This window comes from Peromyscus californicus, unplaced genomic scaffold (genome assembly GCF_007827085.1).
Source record: "Peromyscus californicus insignis strain IS unplaced genomic scaffold, ASM782708v3 Scaffold_6__1_contigs__length_162567912, whole genome shotgun sequence".
Lineage (NCBI taxonomy): Eukaryota > Metazoa > Chordata > Mammalia > Rodentia > Cricetidae > Peromyscus > Peromyscus californicus.
Window position 1 is genome coordinate 55,070,056 of NW_026294584.1, and position 19,415 is coordinate 55,089,470.

General features: G+C 42.8%; 1 protein-coding gene across 3 annotated transcripts; it reads left to right on the plus strand.

Annotated features, from left to right (window-relative positions):
* The first annotated feature begins 148 nt into the window (after positions 1-148).
* Positions 149-18,778, plus strand: Casp2 (caspase 2). Of its 3 annotated transcripts, none has more exons than XR_008214647.1 (11): positions 149-274; positions 2,644-2,794; positions 3,059-3,226; positions 3,369-3,450; positions 4,041-4,135; positions 4,432-4,608; positions 8,770-8,898; positions 12,930-13,020; positions 13,105-13,165; positions 16,019-16,168; positions 16,317-16,426. XR_008214647.1 is itself a non-coding variant. In XM_052722099.1 (11 exons), the coding sequence occupies exons 1-11, from the start codon at positions 201-203 to the stop codon at positions 16,712-16,714; spliced, it is 1,359 nt and encodes a 452-aa protein (XP_052578059.1). In that variant the 5' UTR covers positions 149-200; the 3' UTR covers positions 16,715-18,778. The 3 variants fall into 3 exon arrangements, 1 of the variants encoding a protein (XP_052578059.1); XM_052722099.1 differs by lacking the exon at positions 13,105-13,165 and adding an exon at positions 16,583-18,778; XR_008214648.1 differs by lacking the exons at positions 8,770-8,898; positions 12,930-13,020; positions 13,105-13,165; positions 16,019-16,168; positions 16,317-16,426 and having other exon boundaries at positions 3,369-3,528; positions 4,432-4,449.
* Positions 18,779-19,415: the final 637 nt, after the last annotated feature.

Consider the following 19,415-nt stretch of genomic DNA (forward strand, 5'->3'; position numbering starts at 1 on the left):
CCCATTGGGTTGCGCGGGCCCCCGCAAGCCGTGTACGCTTGCGCGGGCCCCGGCGGGGGTGGGGCCTGCTGGCGCCGGGGCGGGGCGCTGCGCAGGCGCGGCGAGGGTGGGAGGCTGGGGGAGGGAGGCGGGGGCTGGCGGGGCCCGGGGTTTGTTTGTGTTGTGGGTGGTACGTGTGCAGCCCGGGGGAAAAGCTGGAAATGGCCGCGCCGAGCGGGAGGTCGCAGTCCACTCTGCACCGGAAAGGGCTGATGGCGGCAGACAGGAGGAGCAGGTGAGGAGGGCAGGGCAGGACGCGGGAGGCGGCCGGGCGAGTGGCGCGGCCTCTCGGCCTGGTCCCGCGTGGGCAGAGGCTGCGGCAGCCTCCCTTTGTCCGGCGCCGGGGAGTCAGTACCAGAGTGGGTCTTGTCAGTCCCGCCAGATCTCGCCTGCGGCGTCTCTGGAAAAGATGCTCCGTCCTTTACCCTCCAGTTCTCGCCTGAGGATGTAAACTCGAGTCTCCTCAAAAGCCGAGGAGACCTTCTGCAGACTTCGCTGCTCGGCCTGGGGCGCTTTGGGTTTGGATTGACTGTAACGTGACCTGCACTGCTTTCCATATAATGGATGTTTGTTAGAGAACTCCACACAGGCGTAGGGGATTGGAATCCTTTAAGAGGGCTAGATGGTCCCGGTGTCTTCGCCTTCTCCCCAGTCGGTTTTGATGCAAACATGGCACAGGAGGACAGAATGTAATGTTTCCTGTTCAAATCTGTAACATTAACTTAGAAACGGGAGCCTTCGGAGGACACAGAATCAAAACATTAGAATCCTCTTGATGTCGTTTCTCTTCATTCCCCTTCCCACGGGTTTCCTAAAATTCCAGGTGATTGAAAACTTTTGGAAAGTTCATATTTAAGCCTCTTCTCGTAGTTTGAAATAAAGGAAGTAGCAGGTGTGCGGAATGGGTGGTGCTTCAGATAAAAACTGGTGACTCCTTGGTTCAAAATTCAGGTCTGGGACATAAGAGGGTTCAGAACTGGAGTCAGTAAGTTGTGCGTGGGGATGAAATTGTCCAGGAAAGAGGCTTTTTTTGCAGGGGAGTCCCAGTGCCTTGTCAGCATTTAAAGGCTACGGGGCTGTAACCCTGGCACCCTGGTGGCTGAGGCAAGTGGGTCAGAAGCTCTAGACTTGCTTGATCTACACACAGCTTCAGGCCTAGTCCTATCAAAGGGAAGGGGGTGATGGGGAACAGGTCAAATGCCCTCTAAAGGAAACCAGAGTGTGTTGAGCTGTGTGGCCCTGGAGAGAACGGTAGTGTGGGAGCTAAGAGAAGACAACCTTTGAAGAAATGAATGTTCCTGATGAACTAAGAACTCTGCTGTACCATTGATTATGTGCCTAAGGATATGCCCAACCAACAGCTGCAGTGTTAGTTTTATTTTCACCAGATTTTATATTTAGCCCCATTACTGTGTTTTTGACTTGTAAGATGATTCTTAACTGAAGTTTTAAATTCATGGAGACGTTGTTATAGCAGGCTCCAGTGAATTTTGAAATAGCAGATACATTCTAAATACTTGATCTGCCTGTATACCTCTTGCTAACACAATTTCACAGGACCCTGTTTTCCCATCTAACTGTAGGAGTCTTTAAGCTAGGGCCATTCGACCAATGCTTGGTATTTCACTGATTGAAAATGCTTATTTGCTCCCCTATATTTTACCCCCTTTGAAATCAGGATGCATCTAAAAATGTTTGTTGTATAAAGTGAACCTGTTACAATATCACCTCTACTGCCATCAGACCCTAAGCATTGTCTCGTACTAAACAAACTGGAGATCTGGATTTATATATATATTTATATATATATTTATATTTATATATATATAAATTGGGCACATAAAGGACAAATATTGGAAATGGGATTTTTTTATTCATGAGCAGAAGCAGGTCTCTTTCCAAACTTGAGAGCAAAACTAGGAACTCTGTCAGATACAGCTATTGCTGGTAACCTAAATCACCAAAATAATCTAACCATTGCTTGCACTATCCTTGTGATTACAAGTTATGTTGTGATCATCGTTGGTATCTAACTACTGTGGCTTTGTCAATTTCTGCTTACCCATACCTTGTATTATTTTGATCACTTTTTAGTATTTATCATGGAATTGTAAAATATTTTTGATATAATTTTTGTAAGCAGTCTAGAGAACGTGTGTGTGTGTGTGTGTTAGTGTTAGAAACATGGCTGTTGGCTTTACATTTTCTCTTTTATTTCTGTCCTAAGATCATTTTTGACTTAGGTTAGTTTTCTAAGAAAAAAGTATGCCATTTTTTCTGAAGGTTAGAGCTTGCCTATGAGAGGGATGTTTCCTCTCTTGGATATATCTTGGATATATAGCTTCTTTATATTAATTTGACCAAGATAGCTGTTTCCTCTCCTAGTCAGGTCATTATTTCAGATAGTCTGATGTAAACTTTCTCTAGAGAATTATACCTTATTTCCTTAGGGTCACTATGTTACTCCTTAGTACATTTTGATTTAAAGAGATTTAGCAAAACATGCCTCATCTTCTCCTAAGTCCATTTTGTTCTTACCCACCTCTCTGCTCCTCTTCTGTGTCCAGGCTTACCTGACAATCCCTCTGTCTGCCTTCTCTCTAGGATACTGGCAGTCTGTGGTATGCATCCTGACCATCAGGAAACTCTGAAAAAGAACCGCGTGGTGCTGGCCAAACAGCTGCTGCTGAGTGAACTGTTAGAACATCTCCTAGAAAAGGACATCATCACTTTGGAAATGAGGGAGCTCATCCAGGTATCGAGGTGACAAAGGCGCCAAGAAGATAAACTTGTCTTAGGGGTGGGACGGAGAAAACCTTTGAAAAGGATGTGCTCCCTGACTAAGGAAATGGAATGCCCTTCTCAGCCTTGAGAATGGGACAGAAAACGTCACCTGTGCACACTCACTCTGTAGAAAGGAATTCCTAAGACGGATGAGAACACTACTTAGAAAACTCATGTGGAAAAATAGCATTTATAACTAGATAAGTAAATGTAATGTTTTATTTTTGTGCCTTAGGCCAAAGGGGGCAGTTTCAGCCAGAATGTGGAACTCCTCAACCTGCTGCCCAAGAGGGGTCCCCAGGCTTTTGATGCTTTCTGCGAGGCCCTGCGGGACACCAGGCAAAGTCACTTGGAAGACTTACTGCTCACAACTCTCTCTGATATTCAGCATGCACTTCCGCCGGTATGAAACCCTAGAAATGTATCCTGGTACGGGTTAGTTTGACCAGAAAGGAAATGGAGCAGGGGGCCCAGGGAGAGAGAAACTGGATGTTATTTAATTTGGACAGAACCATCTCGCTGAGGTGAATCTTGATCTCTTACAGTTGAGCTGTGACTATGACACAAGTCTCCCTTTCTCGGTGTGTGAGACCTGCCCCCCTCACAAGCAGCTCCGCCTATCCACAGGTGAGAATGAATGGGACAGAAGGACTCTCCCACACTGACTTACCTGCTTTCTGAATGGTGTCTGATTTCCCCTTAAAGGTGAGGTATATTTCATGATAGGAACAGTTCTTTATGAACTTTTGACATGCTAACAGGGCAGGCTAGAAGGGATGTAAGTTGGACCCCATTTCCCTCCATCCGAGGTAGTATTCTTCAGAACAGTTGGCTTTTTGTGCAATTTACTCAGGTGGGAACTATGATTTCCTGTGTGTGATTTGACTTGTCTTTTCTTTAAAGCCAAACAAGAAAAGGCCACTACACTCAGGGCTCCCTATTTATACTGAGGTGATTATAACCAGGCTTGTCTCAGAAGCCCTTTCCATCATTCAGCGAGTTGAGTATCTTCTGTATGAAGCCACATGTGGGGTCCTAGTGATGAGCAGAAGCCAACAGGGTCTATGCCGGCATGAGACTTACATGTTGGAGGAATAGAACAGTGTTCATTCAAACCTCAGTTTAAAGGGCAGCCTACAGCTAAAATGATTAATTAGGGGAGTTGTAAAGAGCAGTGCTGAAATGTCTACTAGCTTTTGGCATTCTCCCTACCACAGGTACTACGGAACACTCCTTAGACAATGGTGATGGTCCTCCCTGCCTTCAGGTGAAGCCATGCACTCCTGAGTTTTATGAAGCACATTACCAGCTGGTGAGTTTGCATAATTTCAAGGAGAGGTGGGGAGTGAGAGACTTTTCCTGGTCTTCTGAACCAAGTTTGCATGTTTTCTTGCTGCCTTGTCAGAAAGTCATTGCTGATTGACACCTTCTGTGGCATTTTCTTTGTACCTGGTATGGTGAAAATTAGCAGAAGTTGGATTTGCAGAGTTGTCTGCTTTTGGGATGAGGGTTGTTGTTGGGGTTGTGTTTTGAAATGCTTGATCTCACGGGGTAGCCGCATTGCCTGTCATCAAGAAGCTCATGGTCTAATTGCCCTCCTCCTTCTAGGCCTATAGATTACAGTCTCAGCCTCGTGGCCTGGCGCTGGTGTTGAGTAATGTACACTTCACTGGAGAGAAAGACCTGGAATTTCGCTCTGGAGGGGATGTGGACCACAATACTCTAGTCACCCTCTTCAAGCTTTTGGGCTATAATGTCCATGTTCTACATGATCAGACTGCACAGGTATCTGAGGCTGGGAAGGCTGACATGTAAATCAGGGGTGGGCTGCACTTTGGAGCTAGGTGCTTCTTCTGTTCCTCTTGTGCCTGCTGGATGTTTCTCTGCTGCTTCCTGCAATCTAGTAAAAAGAAGTAGGGCCAGCCGGTCGTCTGAACATTGCTGTCTCAGGGTAGCTGTGCTTTCATGGCGTTCCATAGTCCAGGGTTGGGTTCCCACATTTGTGTGTTCAGAAACTTGACTCCCAGTCACTCAGGAAGTGATGAGACTGAGATCCTTCCAAACAAACTCTGAAAGGATATTTATAAATCAGGCTACACAGGCATTTACTTCACCGTTGATACCATTACTTAAGATCTCAATTATTGTTTAAATCATTACTTTTGGCAGATTGAGTTCTTGCAAGTAGAAAAATATATGCAAATACTATTTAGTGATAGTCTGATGAAGTCAGTGTTGGATTGTTGTAGGGTAGGCTGCTTCTGGACAGGTCTCATATGACATAAGCATTTCCTATTAAGTGGGCTGGTCCTCACTGACTTCATTCTGAGCTTCACTGGTCACTTCGCTACTTTTAGGATTTCTGTTTTGAAATTAATAAGAATCTATTTGTACATTATTCTCAACTATTTTTGTTCTATAATGGTATGTTCCTAAACTTGGTCTTTGGGCTTATCAGAGGTATAATTTGGAATTCTAAGCCATGGTGAGGAAGTAGAATCAGCAGTTCAAGACCAGCCTTCTTTACATAGTAAGTTGAAGGGTGGCAGCCAGGCTACATGAGACCCTGTCTTTAAAAAAAAAAAAATTCCCTTTGGCCCCTTGAGGTAGAGGATCCTGGTTTTTGTATTGAGAGTTTGTTGTGGTCATCTTGGCTGTCCCCCTCCTTGAGAAGAATTATGTATTTGCTATGCCTTGGGTGTGGCCGGTTTCATTGGTAGGTACTTCAGTGCTATTCTTGACATGGTACTCCTGCCAGCATGGCCATAATTGCCCATTTAATAGATCCATTCTTGCTTCAAAGCTGTAGCTGGGAGTTGAGATTGTGGCACTGTGGTTAGAGCAAATGCCTAGCATATGCAAAGCCCTGAATTCAATCCCCTGCACCAGGAAGAACAAAAGCCATAGCTGGAACAACTTTTTCCCACCATCAAAGGGACAGAAGTAGGTCACTTGTCCACCTCAGTTACTTTTGAGGGAAGTGGAAGGTCACCTAACCAGATTTGTGCTGTTATTTGTTTTCTAAGGATATGGTCTGTCCATTCCTTATAATTTTCTAGGAAACCATTTTGTCCATGGTTTTCTAAATAGTATGTTTGACAATGCCTCTTAGATGCCTGATAAAGGATTCAGTACTGTGTCACTAATATAGTTGAATGCTGCTGTTTTTAGAGACATTCGGGAGACTTTATGAGTCCATGAGCTGTACTTTTTATAGGCCATTTCCATTTAGGCTGTATTTAAGGCAGATTCAAGGGATTCTGAGTTCTCATTACCAAGTTTTTCTGTCACTTGAGTTGCAGTGAAGCTAAATTTTGAGCACTTTGTAATTTGAAGGCTGTTAGCACACACACAGATGTAATGTGGTTCTGAATTCAAGGATAGATGTGGAGTGAGCTCTCAACATCTGTTTGTTCCCATGTATCACTAACAGAGCTAGAGCTTCTATTCTTACAGGAGGTGAAAGTAAAAACCACCTGAGTAGATGAGGTCAGAAGAGTGGATAGAGCAGTCGGAAGTTACTGACGCTCCTAAAGGAGATAGCCTAGGCAGGAGAGCAGTGTGCAAATGATATGAACATGTCATAAGCCAGGTGGTTGCTGAGAATATCATACTTTGCTGCATTGGGAATGTACAGAATGCCCTCTTCCAGTAGGGCCTCTCTGAAGACTGACTTTTTATCATATGATTATTTAGCAAGCAGAGAAACAGGACCAAGAAATCTAAGACCCTCTTTTTTATCATTATCAGTCCTTTTTGCCTAGTGATAATTCCCTTCAAATATAAAATAGTATAATTAATTATAGAGAATCTTTCTGCTGTTGGTGCTGAAGAGAACACTAACTTTTACCACTCAGTTATGTATTCAGTGTCTGTCATCAAATGTGTATTGTGTCTGCCTCAGGAGGTTACTTGACTCTTGAATCACAGTTTAACACATTAGCAAGTGAAGGTGTGTTCTAAAGTGGTAAGTTTTACTCTCACCATATGCTATTGTTTTTTTAATTTGCATTTGGGTTACAGATGGCTAGGAGAATGTAAGGATATTGTATGTGTTATCCCTGGAAAATGGCAGCTATCTATCTATCTATCTATCTATCTATATATATATATATATATATCTATAATATATATCTATATAGCTTTGCATTTATAGATATTATACTCCTCATATGATCTCCAGCCCCCAGCCAAAATATCCCCCAAGAGCTACAAACCCTGCTATTTATAGAAGTACTATACTTTTATTAAAAATTAAATCTACAGATTATATTTTAAGGTATGTCACTTGTAGAAAAATCCACCCAAATAACTAATCTATATTTGTTGGATGATTTATTTTACACTCAGTTACGAAGTATATATGTACTTAGCTTTATTATCTTCCTTTTTGCTGATGTAATAATCAGCAAGTTTAGGATGGCCAAATATATATATAATGTATGTATATTATATATATAGTTTTTATTACATTCTTCAAACAAAATTAACTTTTTCCATAGAGCACTTGTAGTTACTCATTCTTGTGAAATTATATATTTTATAAACAAATACTATGCTGTGGCTTGCTTCTACTTACCCAGAAAAATCTTTCTCACCAAAACCAATTTCACCATCCCCAGTTATTACAATGTATTCAAGCAGAAGTATCCAAACAGGCCAGGTATGATAATGAGCATTTGTGATCCCTGCACTAGCTTAGGAGACTGAGGCAGGAGGATTGAGAGTTCAAACCCAGTATGGGCTGCATAGTAAGTTCTGGGTTAGCCTGAGCTACATAGAAAGGCCATGTCTTCAAAAAACAAAAACAAAATAAAACAAAAAAAACCTAAGTATTTCCAAGCAGATAGTTAGCAACTCTTTTGTTTGTTTGTTTTTGTTGTGCTTTGTTTTTGGTTTTGGAGACAAAATTTTTATGTGTAACAACCCTGGTTGTCCTAGAACTCACTCTGTAGACCAGGCTGGCACAGAGATCCTCTTGCCTCTGCCTCCAGTATCCACAGTACTAGGGTTAATGGTGTGTACCACCATGTCTGGTTTTGATTAACAGCTCTTAAACTTTGAAATACCAGAATTAGTGGGAGAGTTTATGAAAACAGTTTGCTGAAGCTTAGACTTTCATGTTTTGCACAAGTTCTGGGTGCTGCTGCAATTGCTGCTTTGGAAACTCACACCTTTAGAAACTCCAAAGCATGCACAGGTGAGCTGCTTATTGAGAGTGGAGGGGTGGTAAGTAGGAGGCTGTGTGCTGTGACTGCTCTGCTTAGGAGCAGATTCATCCTCGTAATATTTTCTTTGTATCTTGATAAGATGAACTGAGAAATATTTTTTTTAACGTGTATGTGTTTGTGTTGACATGTGTTGAGGCATGCGCATGTGTGTATGTGTGTTTAGAGGTCCTAGGGTTGATTTCAGGAGTCTTTGGTCACTTTCTACCTTACTTGTTGAAGCAAGGTCTCTCAGTTGAACTCAGAGCTTTCCAGTGTGACTGACTAATAGCTAGCCAGACTCCTCTAGGAATTCCTCATGTCTGCCTTCAAGGTGTTAGAATTACAGGCAAGCCCTATCCCCACCCAGTATCACTCATGTTCTGGGATACAAGCTCTAAGGCTCCTACTTTAATGGCAAATGCCCTACCTATGGGGCTATCCCCCCACACATTATGTAGCTTCTTTAGTAATTCGCTTTAATGCAGCAGTTCTTACCTATTTCAGTGACCCTGTGACTCTGTATTCAGAGTTTGATAACTGAAGTCATGTGCATTTTTCTCGTGAGTGCATAGTTTTCTTTAGCCTTTCAGAGAGTTTGTACCTTATCAGTGATCATAGGAATATACAGAAAAACACTTTAATGTTCTGTAGGTAGGGTTTCAAACAAGCCAGAGGTTAGTGTCTACATTGATGCTGACTGTAGTGAACAGCACTAGCAGGTGTCTCTGTCTTCTAGGAAATGCAAGAGAAACTTCAGAATTTTGCACAGTTGCCTGCACACCGGGTCACAGACTCCTGCATAGTGGCACTCCTCTCACATGGCGTGGAAGGTGGCATCTACGGTGTGGATGGCAAACTGCTTCAGGTGTGTAATTTTGGGGAAGCTGAGCATTGAAAATAGGCCATTCTGCCTCTTGCCTGTCCATCCATATTAGCTACTGCTCCCTTGCTGTGACCAAATACCTGACAAGAAGCTTCTTAAGGGAGGGTTTATTTGGGCTCATGGTTTGAAGGGATACCGTCCATCATGGCAGTGGGGACATAAGGCACTTTGTTATACCATGTCAGCTGAATATTGAATACCCCTAGAAATAGAACATCTTCAGTGTTTTTCAGAGTTGATTCATTTTTTATTTTGTAGTCATCAATGCTAAGAACACTGCTTTACATGAATACATAGCATAAAATGGCAGATGAATGTTTTGTGCTATTTCAGAAATTGTTGGAAAAGCTGTCCCAATCCCAAACCAAAATTCATTTAATAAATTTTTTATGAAACTCAATCTAGCTATTTAAACAGCAATTTTTAAAATCAAACATTCAAACAGTACAGTTCAAAGATTACCAGTCTTACATGTCTGTGCTGAAGAGTAACGGCTTAAAAATATTAAAAAATTTCTTTTTTTTTCTTTTTTGTTTTTTGAGACAGGGTTTTTCTGTGAAACTCCTGGAACTCACTCTGTAGACCAGGCTGACCACAAACTCACAGAAATCCAACTGCCTCTGCCTTCTGAGTGCTGGGATTAAAGGTGTGCACCACCACCATGTGGCTGAAAGTCCATTTTCTATAATTAGACCTTTATGCTTCTCTAAAGAGAAAACTTTGTATGTCCAGTAAAGACACTGTAGGAATCTGAGCTAGTTGTTTAAGGCAGCTTTGCTGGCACATGCAGTGCATAGTGTCTATGTTACATGTCCAGAACTAAGGCTGAAATGATGTCACGCAATATAACACCAACAAAGCACTAACAGAAACACCTCAGGTTCGTTATGCATTTGAGTTTAAATGAATTGTTGGTTGTTGTTTATGCAGAAACCTTTTGATAAATCTTGACAACCACCACATTTAGACCTCCTATGAAGTTGTGACCTGTAGTTTAAGTAACTGGTCTAGGGCCTAGAAAGATAGCTCAGCAGTTAGGATACTTACTGCTCTTTTAGAGGACCCACGCCCCATTCCCAGTACCCACATCAGTCAACTCAGCAGCCTGTCATTATAGTTGCAGACTATCCAATAACTTCTGTCTTCTGTGGGCATCCGCAAGCACATGGTATATATAAACCAATGCAGGCACACATACACGTAAATAAAAATAATCAATTTTTAAAAGAAAAAAAGAAACTGTTCTTGATGATTTTAAGTCCTGTCCTAAGATGTTGGCTGTTTTTTACTCTTTTAGGGGGCCAGCCACCCAGCTCCCAAATAAATCCCACTTGGAGGCTTATTCTTAATTACAAATGCCCAGCCTTAACTTGGCTTCTTTCTTGCCAGCTCTCTTTAACTTTAAACTATCCCGTCTACCTTTTTCCTCTGGGCTTTTTCCATTCTCTTACTTCTGTAAATCTTACTCTTACTCCGTGACTTGCTGGGTGGCTGGCCCCTGATGTCCTCCTTCTTCTCTGGCTCTTCCTGTTCAATTCCCTTTTCCCAGATTTCTCCCTCTATATATTCTCTCTCTTGCTTGCTTCACTATTAGCCATTCGACTCTTTATTAGACTGTCAGGTGTTTTAGACAGGCAAAGTATCACAGCTTCACAGAGTTAAACAAATACAACATAAACAAAAGTAATACACCTTAAAATAATATTCTACAACAATAAGACACCCAAACACACAACTTTTAAACTATAACCTGTTTCTGGTTCTCTTAAGACTTACTGGGCATCTCATGGTTTAAAAAAAAAAAAAAGTGTCTCCAAGAATCTCCTAGGTTTTAACTGTTTAAACACTGTTCAACAGGATGAGCTTAAAGTATTGTGGGACTGGGGGTAAAATTACAAACGAACAATTATACTCAATATACAGTGACAGAATAACCATTTCTGTTCCAACAAGAAAAGGAATGGGGTCATAATAAGGAAAGTGGATAAAAACAAGACTGAAACCCTCCTGAGTGAATACCACACCACGAAGCTCCATGTTCAGCATCTGGGGTTCCTTATTGCATCATTTGCTCCAACTAACATGGTAAACTTGTCCTTCCAGCTCTAGTGTATGGCTTATATGGGCTCTTTGGGGCCTGCTTCACTTGGTGCCAACAACTTTCCTTAGCAAAGGTCCCATGTTTCTGGTTCCCCTATTATGTGGGCTCCCCATTACAACTTAAACTTCACTTTAACTTTGATCCACTCAGGAGTTCCATACAGATCTCCAGCCCTGCTGAGGCTACACATTGCCTATCCATGGTGGCTTTTCTGGTACCTTGGTGCAAGTATCTGTGATTATACCTCACTCTGCTGCCAGCTTGAGGTGCAGCCTGGCCCTCTTGAGCCATAGCTTCAGCAGCCTCTGCTCTTTTAGCTGAACCTTGGAAAGTACTTCCATGGGTATCCTGTGTCCAGCAGGAACACCTAAGAATTATTTTTTCAGGTATTCTCCTTTGTGTGAATTTGTATCCTCAACCTTGGAACTCTCTTGGTTGGGATCTTACCCCAGCGCACCTTTCCTATTGTCCAATGCAGAGTTCAAATTTTGCTTCAATGGCTCTAATGGCTCTCTCCCATGATGTCTAGCACTAGGTTCTATCCTCCTTGAGAACCTTGACAACCTTGACATGGGAATCTGAGAAATTCTGGTGATAAAATAAAGAACTCCCACCCTGTCCTTAACTTGAACCAAACTCAAGAGCCTTTCTTCATAAAACTACATTTTTATATCTTTATGCTGTACACTTCACTCACTATAAATGTGGGTAAGTTTAATGAGTGATAACCGTGTCACACAGCCTGAATGTTACGCTAAAATAGTCTTTGCTAAACCAATTAGTCCGTTATTTTAAATTCAACCTCAAGTTTTCAAGATATGGACAAACTACATCTTTATTCCTCACCAGAGCAGAACACAGTGTGATCTCATCAGAGTCCTTGTTTTGTTCTGTGGTCTCCTGAGCCTAGCCTGTGTTCGTATTTGTCTTTGCACTTTGGTCTCTTGAATTCCCACTTAAATGGCCCATGAAGCCCTGCTTACACCATTTTAGGGCTTTCTAGCCTGCAGCTTCAGACTCTTTGATGTTCCTCCAACAAATTAGCTCCAAAGGCCTGTGAACCATGTGGGAAGGTTTATTACTATATTGACCCCAGTCTCTGGCACCAGTTTTCACTATCAGTTTTCTTGAGCTGAGACCAAATACTTAAGACGAGACATCTTAAGGGAGGAACAGTTTGTCTGGGCTCCCTGTTTGAGGGTATAGTCTATAGGAGACCAGCTCCCACTTTTTTATGACAAGTAACTCTTGAGGAGAGAGGGATAAGAGCATTAAGTAGAAATGAGGCAGAGGGATAGAGGGGAGAGAAACAGAAACACAGGATAACCTCGGGAGGGCTTGGATCAAAACTCACCGGCCCCTACTGTCTCTTCTAAAGGGCTATTTATAGGAATGCCAAGGGGTGGAGCAAAAAGACCTTCCCCTAGCACAGCCAAGTGTAGACCCTTCCAATCACCTAGTAACCATGTACATGGTCAGGCCATCCCCTAATGCAGTCCTGCTGGGTAAAGCAAGCTCAGATCTCACTAGGAAACCTTTGTGGGCCACTACAATAATCCACCGTGGCAAGGAAGCCAACTCTCCCCTGGAGACAGCAGCACAAGGCTACATACCTGCATTTGGGTAGATCATGCAGTATAGAAGAAGAGATGCCGGCATATTTGGCTTTGTTTGCCCCAGACCCTTCTTTCAGTCTGGGCTCCTGGTCTTTCCTCCTCAATTAGTTCTTTCTGGAAATTCAGTGCCATCATAGGCACACTGAGATGTGTCTCCTAAGGGGTTATAAATCTAGTCCAGTTGACAAGATCAGCCATCACCCCACCTTTCAGATGATGGCTGCGTTTGTATATATTGGATTTAAGAGATCTCACTGGCTACCTAACTTCCCTTCTCCTTCATTTGTTTCTGGTAGCTCCAAGAGGTTTTTCGACTTTTTGACAATGCTAACTGTCCAAGCCTACAGAACAAGCCGAAAATGTTCTTCATCCAAGCATGCCGTGGAGGTGAGTGCCCTGACAAACCAGCATCTGGGTGGTGGCTCCTGGGCAGCCTCCACCAGCTCTCACTCTGCTGTTTGCTCCTCTCAGGTGCTATTGGATCCCTTGGGCACCTCCTTCTGTTCACTGCTGCCACCGCCTCTCTTGCTCTGTAAGTGTCTCCCAATGCATGGGGTGTGCTAGGACTTGGGCAGCCCACGGCTCTCAGTCTGCCAGCTCTGAACACCTCCATATCTTGTTCTCAGGAATCTCCTGCCAGTATCTGCCTTTCTCCTAAGAACCCGGCCTCTTCTCTGCTTATTAACTGCAATGTACTTGGTTTTGTTTCTCATTCCAGTTCAGGATTTCTGCTTGTCTCTTCCAAATCTTCCCTCTTATCCTTTTCCATTTTCTGTCTTTGCCGTGTTCACAATGCCATATGCACTTGCCTCCTTTCTTTACCATTCTCAGAGCATGCAGGAGAACAGTACAGCATCCATGTCTGCCTCGGACTCTTCTGAGCTGCTTCTATCCTCCTCTTTCTTGCATGCAGTCTCTCCTACCCCATTAAGAGCCAGGCCTGTGGAACATGGCTCAGAAGACACACAGGCCTCCCTCTCATCTAGAAGAAAGCAGTAGTAATTAAGAGTCTAAATTCGGAATCAGATTGTGACTCTACTTAATAACCATGTGAAGTTAGAGAAGTTCCTTCACATCCCTCCACTTTCATTTCCTTCTTAAACTGTGGGGAGTTATTATATACAATTTCTTTAAGCTGTTGTGTTGATAAGTGAATTTGCACCTACATGCTTACTTGGCTTGTACCTGGCTCATGGTAAATCTGGAGAGAAAGCCAGCCATGGCTGTTAGAACGTGATCACCATCCTCAAATGCCTTATAGTTTGGGTTAAAGTTCACCATATCCAAACATGCAGATGCCTTGTGTTTCTCTCGGGGTATATTTTAAGGTCCTGCAGTGCGACTAGGGCTATAAATGACATCACAGAAGCAGAAGAAAATACCTAAGTGTGTCTAAGTAGTATATGGATTACTCAGGAAATCAAGTATCCGTGAAGAGCAGCTTGCGGCTAGTTCCCTTGCAAGGGTGCAGTTTGTGCAATAGCAGCTTTGGGCTTACTCCCATACTCATCACGGATCGTTTTATCTGAGGTTAGTTTGAAGAGATATTTGTGGATAGGGAAAGGCTTAACCTGGACCATGGGTACATGGTTTTACGCAGGTGTGGAGAAAGTCCCAGAAAAAGGGATGGTGCAGCATGACAAGCCCAAGATGATAAGATTCATCCTCTAGTTATACAGTGTGCTACCATGCCCCACATTATGTAACATAGCCACAGTACTCAGATCTAAAAAGCTCAGCATCTCTGTAAGCGATTTAGTGAGCTGTGGCCGATCACAGGCAGTTACTCAAACTAATTACAAACCTTTAGTCGCAGCTGAGATTTTGAGCTTCAACAGATACTACTTTGGGGAGTTTAACTATGAAATAGTGTGGTGCATTTTTCAGGAAAGTTACCATGGAGGAACCGCACTAAGAAAAGAATATGTAAAGGCAGGCATTTTCTTTAGAGAAAGACCCGGAGCACTGCTTTACACACAGCAACACTTAAAAGTTAGGAGATTTATGTCCGAAAATTGAAATACTATAGAAATCAATTGTGAAGAAAAGATGATAATGTTTACTGAGTGATAGGCCTGAAACTCGAAGGCAAGATGCAAGCTCTCCATCCCTTAAAGGATATGTGTAGCCTGGCCGGATCGCTTAAGAGGCAGTAACAAAAAGAAAATGTTAGTGGTCATTTTCTTCCCACCTCAGAATTATATGTAGTGCTAGGGCTGGATGAAGAAATTTCTTCTTTTCTGGAGTCATTTGAATCTTTTGTTGCGCTTGTCTAAAGTCCAGTCCATTAAAGTGTGACTCGAAGGCAATGCTTTTTTGAAGATTTGAACTTGCCAATCTTCCCGTGATACAGTGACTCCCAAACTAGAGAGTGAGCTTGATGAGAGCATGGTGTTTTGGTTTGGCTTTTTGTTTTGTTCTCCTTTGTTTTTAACTCAGTGTGTCCCTAGATCTTAGATCATGGTAGAAGACTGTGCCTAGTACATGTACGATGCTTAATTTAAAAACAAAAAAAACAAAACTTTTTTTGAGTTAATGAACTTTTCCCAAAAGTTCTTGGAACATCAGTTCGTTCTGCTCTTGAGTCTTACACAGGACGTCGTGTGGAAGGCCACGCTCTTAGGTATGGTGTGCTGACGTGTGCACCTTCACGCTATCTCATTCTACAGCCGTGATTCCTGCCTAACCCTAAAATAAACAGCAGCCTGTTGTTAGTTGTTCACTTTGTAGGAGAAAATACTCCATTTTGTTCTAATTTTAAGTTCTCCCTTTTTTGAACTTCTCTAACCTTGACCACCTGCTATAATTTGTCCTGCAAACTTGATAAACAAGTTGTCTAGTATAAAAAAAGCTTTAGAAGTGTGAAAACCTCTGATCACACTTAGTCTCAGAGGTTTGGTTTTGTTCTTTTTTTTTTAAACTGGGACCATAGTTTGAGGTTGTAATTTTAATGTAGAATATGAATAGGAAGCAGATTTATTTTTATAAGACTGAATATCACTATTTTCTTGTCTAATACAGCAAAAAAAGGTGTTATTTCTATACATTACTAACTGAACAAGTTAATGTGATGATTTCTAATTCCATTTGCAAGGAGTACTTAATTTGGCACTTTTATCCTTAGGCAGAATGAGATATGTTCAGAACTGTATAGGTGCATGTGCCTGGTTTTTAGAAGTTACCCCTTGAGTGGTGGATGCGTGTCTAGAAAGTAATGACTTTTAATTTTTTATTTATTTATTTTTTAGTTCATTAGCCATAGGTTGGAGCAGCAGCTGGAAATGGCTCTTCAGTCGAGACAGAGGGAACTTGGGTGGACCTGTGACAGGTCTGTAAAAGATGGGAGAAAGTAACATCTTTGTCTCTTCTGTCGGTCTTTTGATAGAGGAGACGGATCGAGGGGTCGACCAGCAAGATGGAAAGAACCACCCACAATCCCCTGGATGTGAGGAGAGTGATGCTGGCAAAGAGGAATTAATGAAGATGAGACTACCTACTCGCTCGGACATGATATGTGGCTATGCTTGCCTGAAAGGTATTTTGAGACACAATATAAATGTAGAAGATTATACTGTCCTAGACTTGGGTTTGTTTTGTTTCCGTACCTGACTAGGGAGGGTAGAAGAGGCCATAGAAGTCTGTCTTTATGAGGATTGCCCATGACCTTCACACCCCGGTTGTAGGCACTGCTGCCATGCGGAACACCAAACGGGGTTCCTGGTACATTGAAGCCCTCACTCGGGTTTTCTCAGAAAGAGCTTGTGACATGCACGTGGCTGACATGCTGGTTAAGGTAAGTCAGTGCCGTCTGGCGCTACAAACCTTTGCATCTCCAGTGTCCTCCTTCCTTCCTGCCTTGTACACTTTATTAGTCTACCCTTCTGGTCGGTCTGTATTGTGGGAGCACAAAGTGATCTCAGACTTTGGACCATTGGTTCTGCCTTCCCAGGTGAATGCCCTTATCAAAGAGCGTGAAGGCTACGCCCCTGGCACAGAATTCCACCGATGCAAAGAGATGTCTGAGTACTGTAGTACTCTGTGTCGGCAGCTCTTCCTGTTCCCAGGCCACCCACCCACGTGATGCCACCTGCTGTTCATGCTGTTGGAGGCCACTGGACTGCTGGGGGCACAATGGAGCCTTCTCTTCAAGATGGTTTTTCTGTCTACCCCCTCAGGGATAAAAGACTACCAGGCTTGTTTCCTGTCGGCCATCTCCATCTTTGGGTATGAGACTTAAGGATAGCTCTTCCCGTGTGGTGCTCTCTCCCTGTAGAGCCAGCTCTGAATGGATTTGTTGCCAGGAGCATTTTGGTTACAGCCAAAGAGCCTGGAAAATGACATTATGAACACAGTATTGTTGTGGGGAGAGAGCATGTGGATTTCTCAATGTTTGATATTTCTGTTCCGAAGGCTCTTAGGGATACTTTGGTTATTGCTTTTTTTTTTTCTTTTTTTTACATCATTTAAGGTATCTCAGAGATCATCTCCTATCTTTTTTTCATATCTACAACCTCATTTATCCCACAGTGAAGATTTGGAAGATGTCCCAATTTAATGTGGGTATGTTCATCTATCTTGATGAGGCAGTGAGACTTAGACACTGCTACTGTGAGCAGAAGTTCCTGTGCATACTTTTGAGTGTAGGCCTGAGGTGAAGAACCATGTCCTCAGCTTTACCCTGGGCTCCTTGTGCTCTGTGCACCCAGCCTTTGACCAGAGCCTCAGGTCTGCATGCTGTGACACTGGAAGTTGTGGACAGTTCCCTGGTCATGCTTTCTTTGAATTGTCACCGAAATGAACCTTGTAGGCATTTCAATATAAACACGCAGTGATAGGTAAACATGCTGTGTCTCACACTGTCACCTGTCACCAGGATGTCTCCTTCCTTACTGTGATTTCTGCTGTGCAGTTAAACTGAACTTCACATCCAGTCTCCAGGAAATTTCTTGCTTTGCACTGATTCCCCTCTTCATTTTCCTCCCATTCACTGTTTCTGCCAAGTCTGTGAAGTCCTCCTTTGCAGGATCTTCTGGCCACTGAGGGTGTGCTGTATCTTGTTCCTGCCATCTGCTTGAGCATGCGGTTCCTTCAGTGTTAGGAGGCATTACCCCCTTCTCACTGTCTCTGTGTTAGTGAGGATAGTAGCATACGTGATAGACCATTAACCTAGAAGCACTTGTCTCTGCTTTTATGAAACTTTTTTATTCTTTAAAACCTTTTGCATTTCCATTTTTGCTTCTCTCCCAGTTTATTCTCCACATAACAGTAGTTTCGGTTTTTAAAATATCTGATGATGTCACTGCCCTGCTTAGAACACTAGCTTCCTGTTACACCTCATCTAAAATTCAAATCCTTACCCCACTTTATGAGATCTGGCTCTTACCTTCCCTTTGGATCTCAGTAAATGGTGATTTCTCACTGTGCTCCAGCCCCTCTCAGTTCCTCCTTCACTGCCGCAGGTGTTTTGAGCACTTCTTTAGGATAGTATCTGATTCTCGAGTCTAGTGAAGGCCTCTGGTCCATGCTATCTACGAGCAGTCTTCTGTACCTCTTCTGACTGCATCCTGGTGGCCCTTCATTGTGCTTACTGCGGTTTGTAAAGGCACATTTGCATGTTTTGCTTGTTGATACCTTCCCTACTAAGCTGAAAGCTCCCAGAGAGCAGAAACCATGTTTCTTACTTACTGTATACCCAGTACCTGGAACTTACTAGGTCTTCAGTGAATGTTTCTTGAATAAAGGAAGGAGGCAAGCAGCTAACTCTAGTTAAATCCTGCCTTTAACAATTTCTAAATTGCTATTATAGTATGCAGTTTAATTAGTATTTGTACTCTTCTGGTTTTTTTCAGGTGTTTTATTTTTATCCACTGATTTATTGTTTGTTTTTAAACCGTTTGAAGACATATCACGTGTGAGACAACTTCCTTCACATCTCCATGGTGCCCAGCATATTTGAGGCCTATGGTAGTTGAGGTGCTCAATTAATATTTGTTGTATGAACCAGGTGGTTTGAAGACTTGCTGCCAAATTCTGCCTTTGGGTCAGTATAGGATGCATATATTTGTGTGGTAGAATCTTCACACTTCCCACTGCCAAGATTTTGTATTGCCATCAGGTGCCAAATAAATGTTGTACTTATTACTGATGTATGCCTGGTGTCTATTTTTGTAGCTGCTCAGTCTTCTAAAGCTTGTGTATTTCATTTCCTTATCCCTTACGCTGCATCATTTCTCCCCCCTCACAAGGCATGCCTAGATCTGAAACCCCTGGAGTTTGTTATCACTGTCTTTCAGTATGGCCAGATGTGGGCCTGTCTTCATTGGCCTAACCCTGGGAGTTCTCATGTTCAGATGAGCTAGAGGAACAAGTAGTACTGGTTACAGCTTATTAGGTTATGGGATGGAGGCTGGAAAAGCAGGTAGAGCTGAAAAGGGGAGGTAGAAGTGGGGAGGATACTGGAATTCCATTTTTCATTTGGCCCAAATTAGATTGAAGGTTTTTCAAAATAGACAAAAATGTAGCAGATTCTAGGTGGGCCATAAGAAGGTGTAAGCAATGGACTCTAAGTTGGGGTGCATGCATGGAGAGGCAGATGTTTGAGTTGTGGCTAGGGAGGCTTGTGAGAAGCAGGACATTCTATTGGAGCATTGGAGTATAAAGAGCTGCTGAGGGATGACAGGGGTGTCTGTCAACCAGCTGAGTCAAAGCATGTCGCCAGCGAAGGGAGTGCAGGTGGGAGAACACTGGGGGCAAAGGAGCATAGGATAGGGGCGACTGACCAG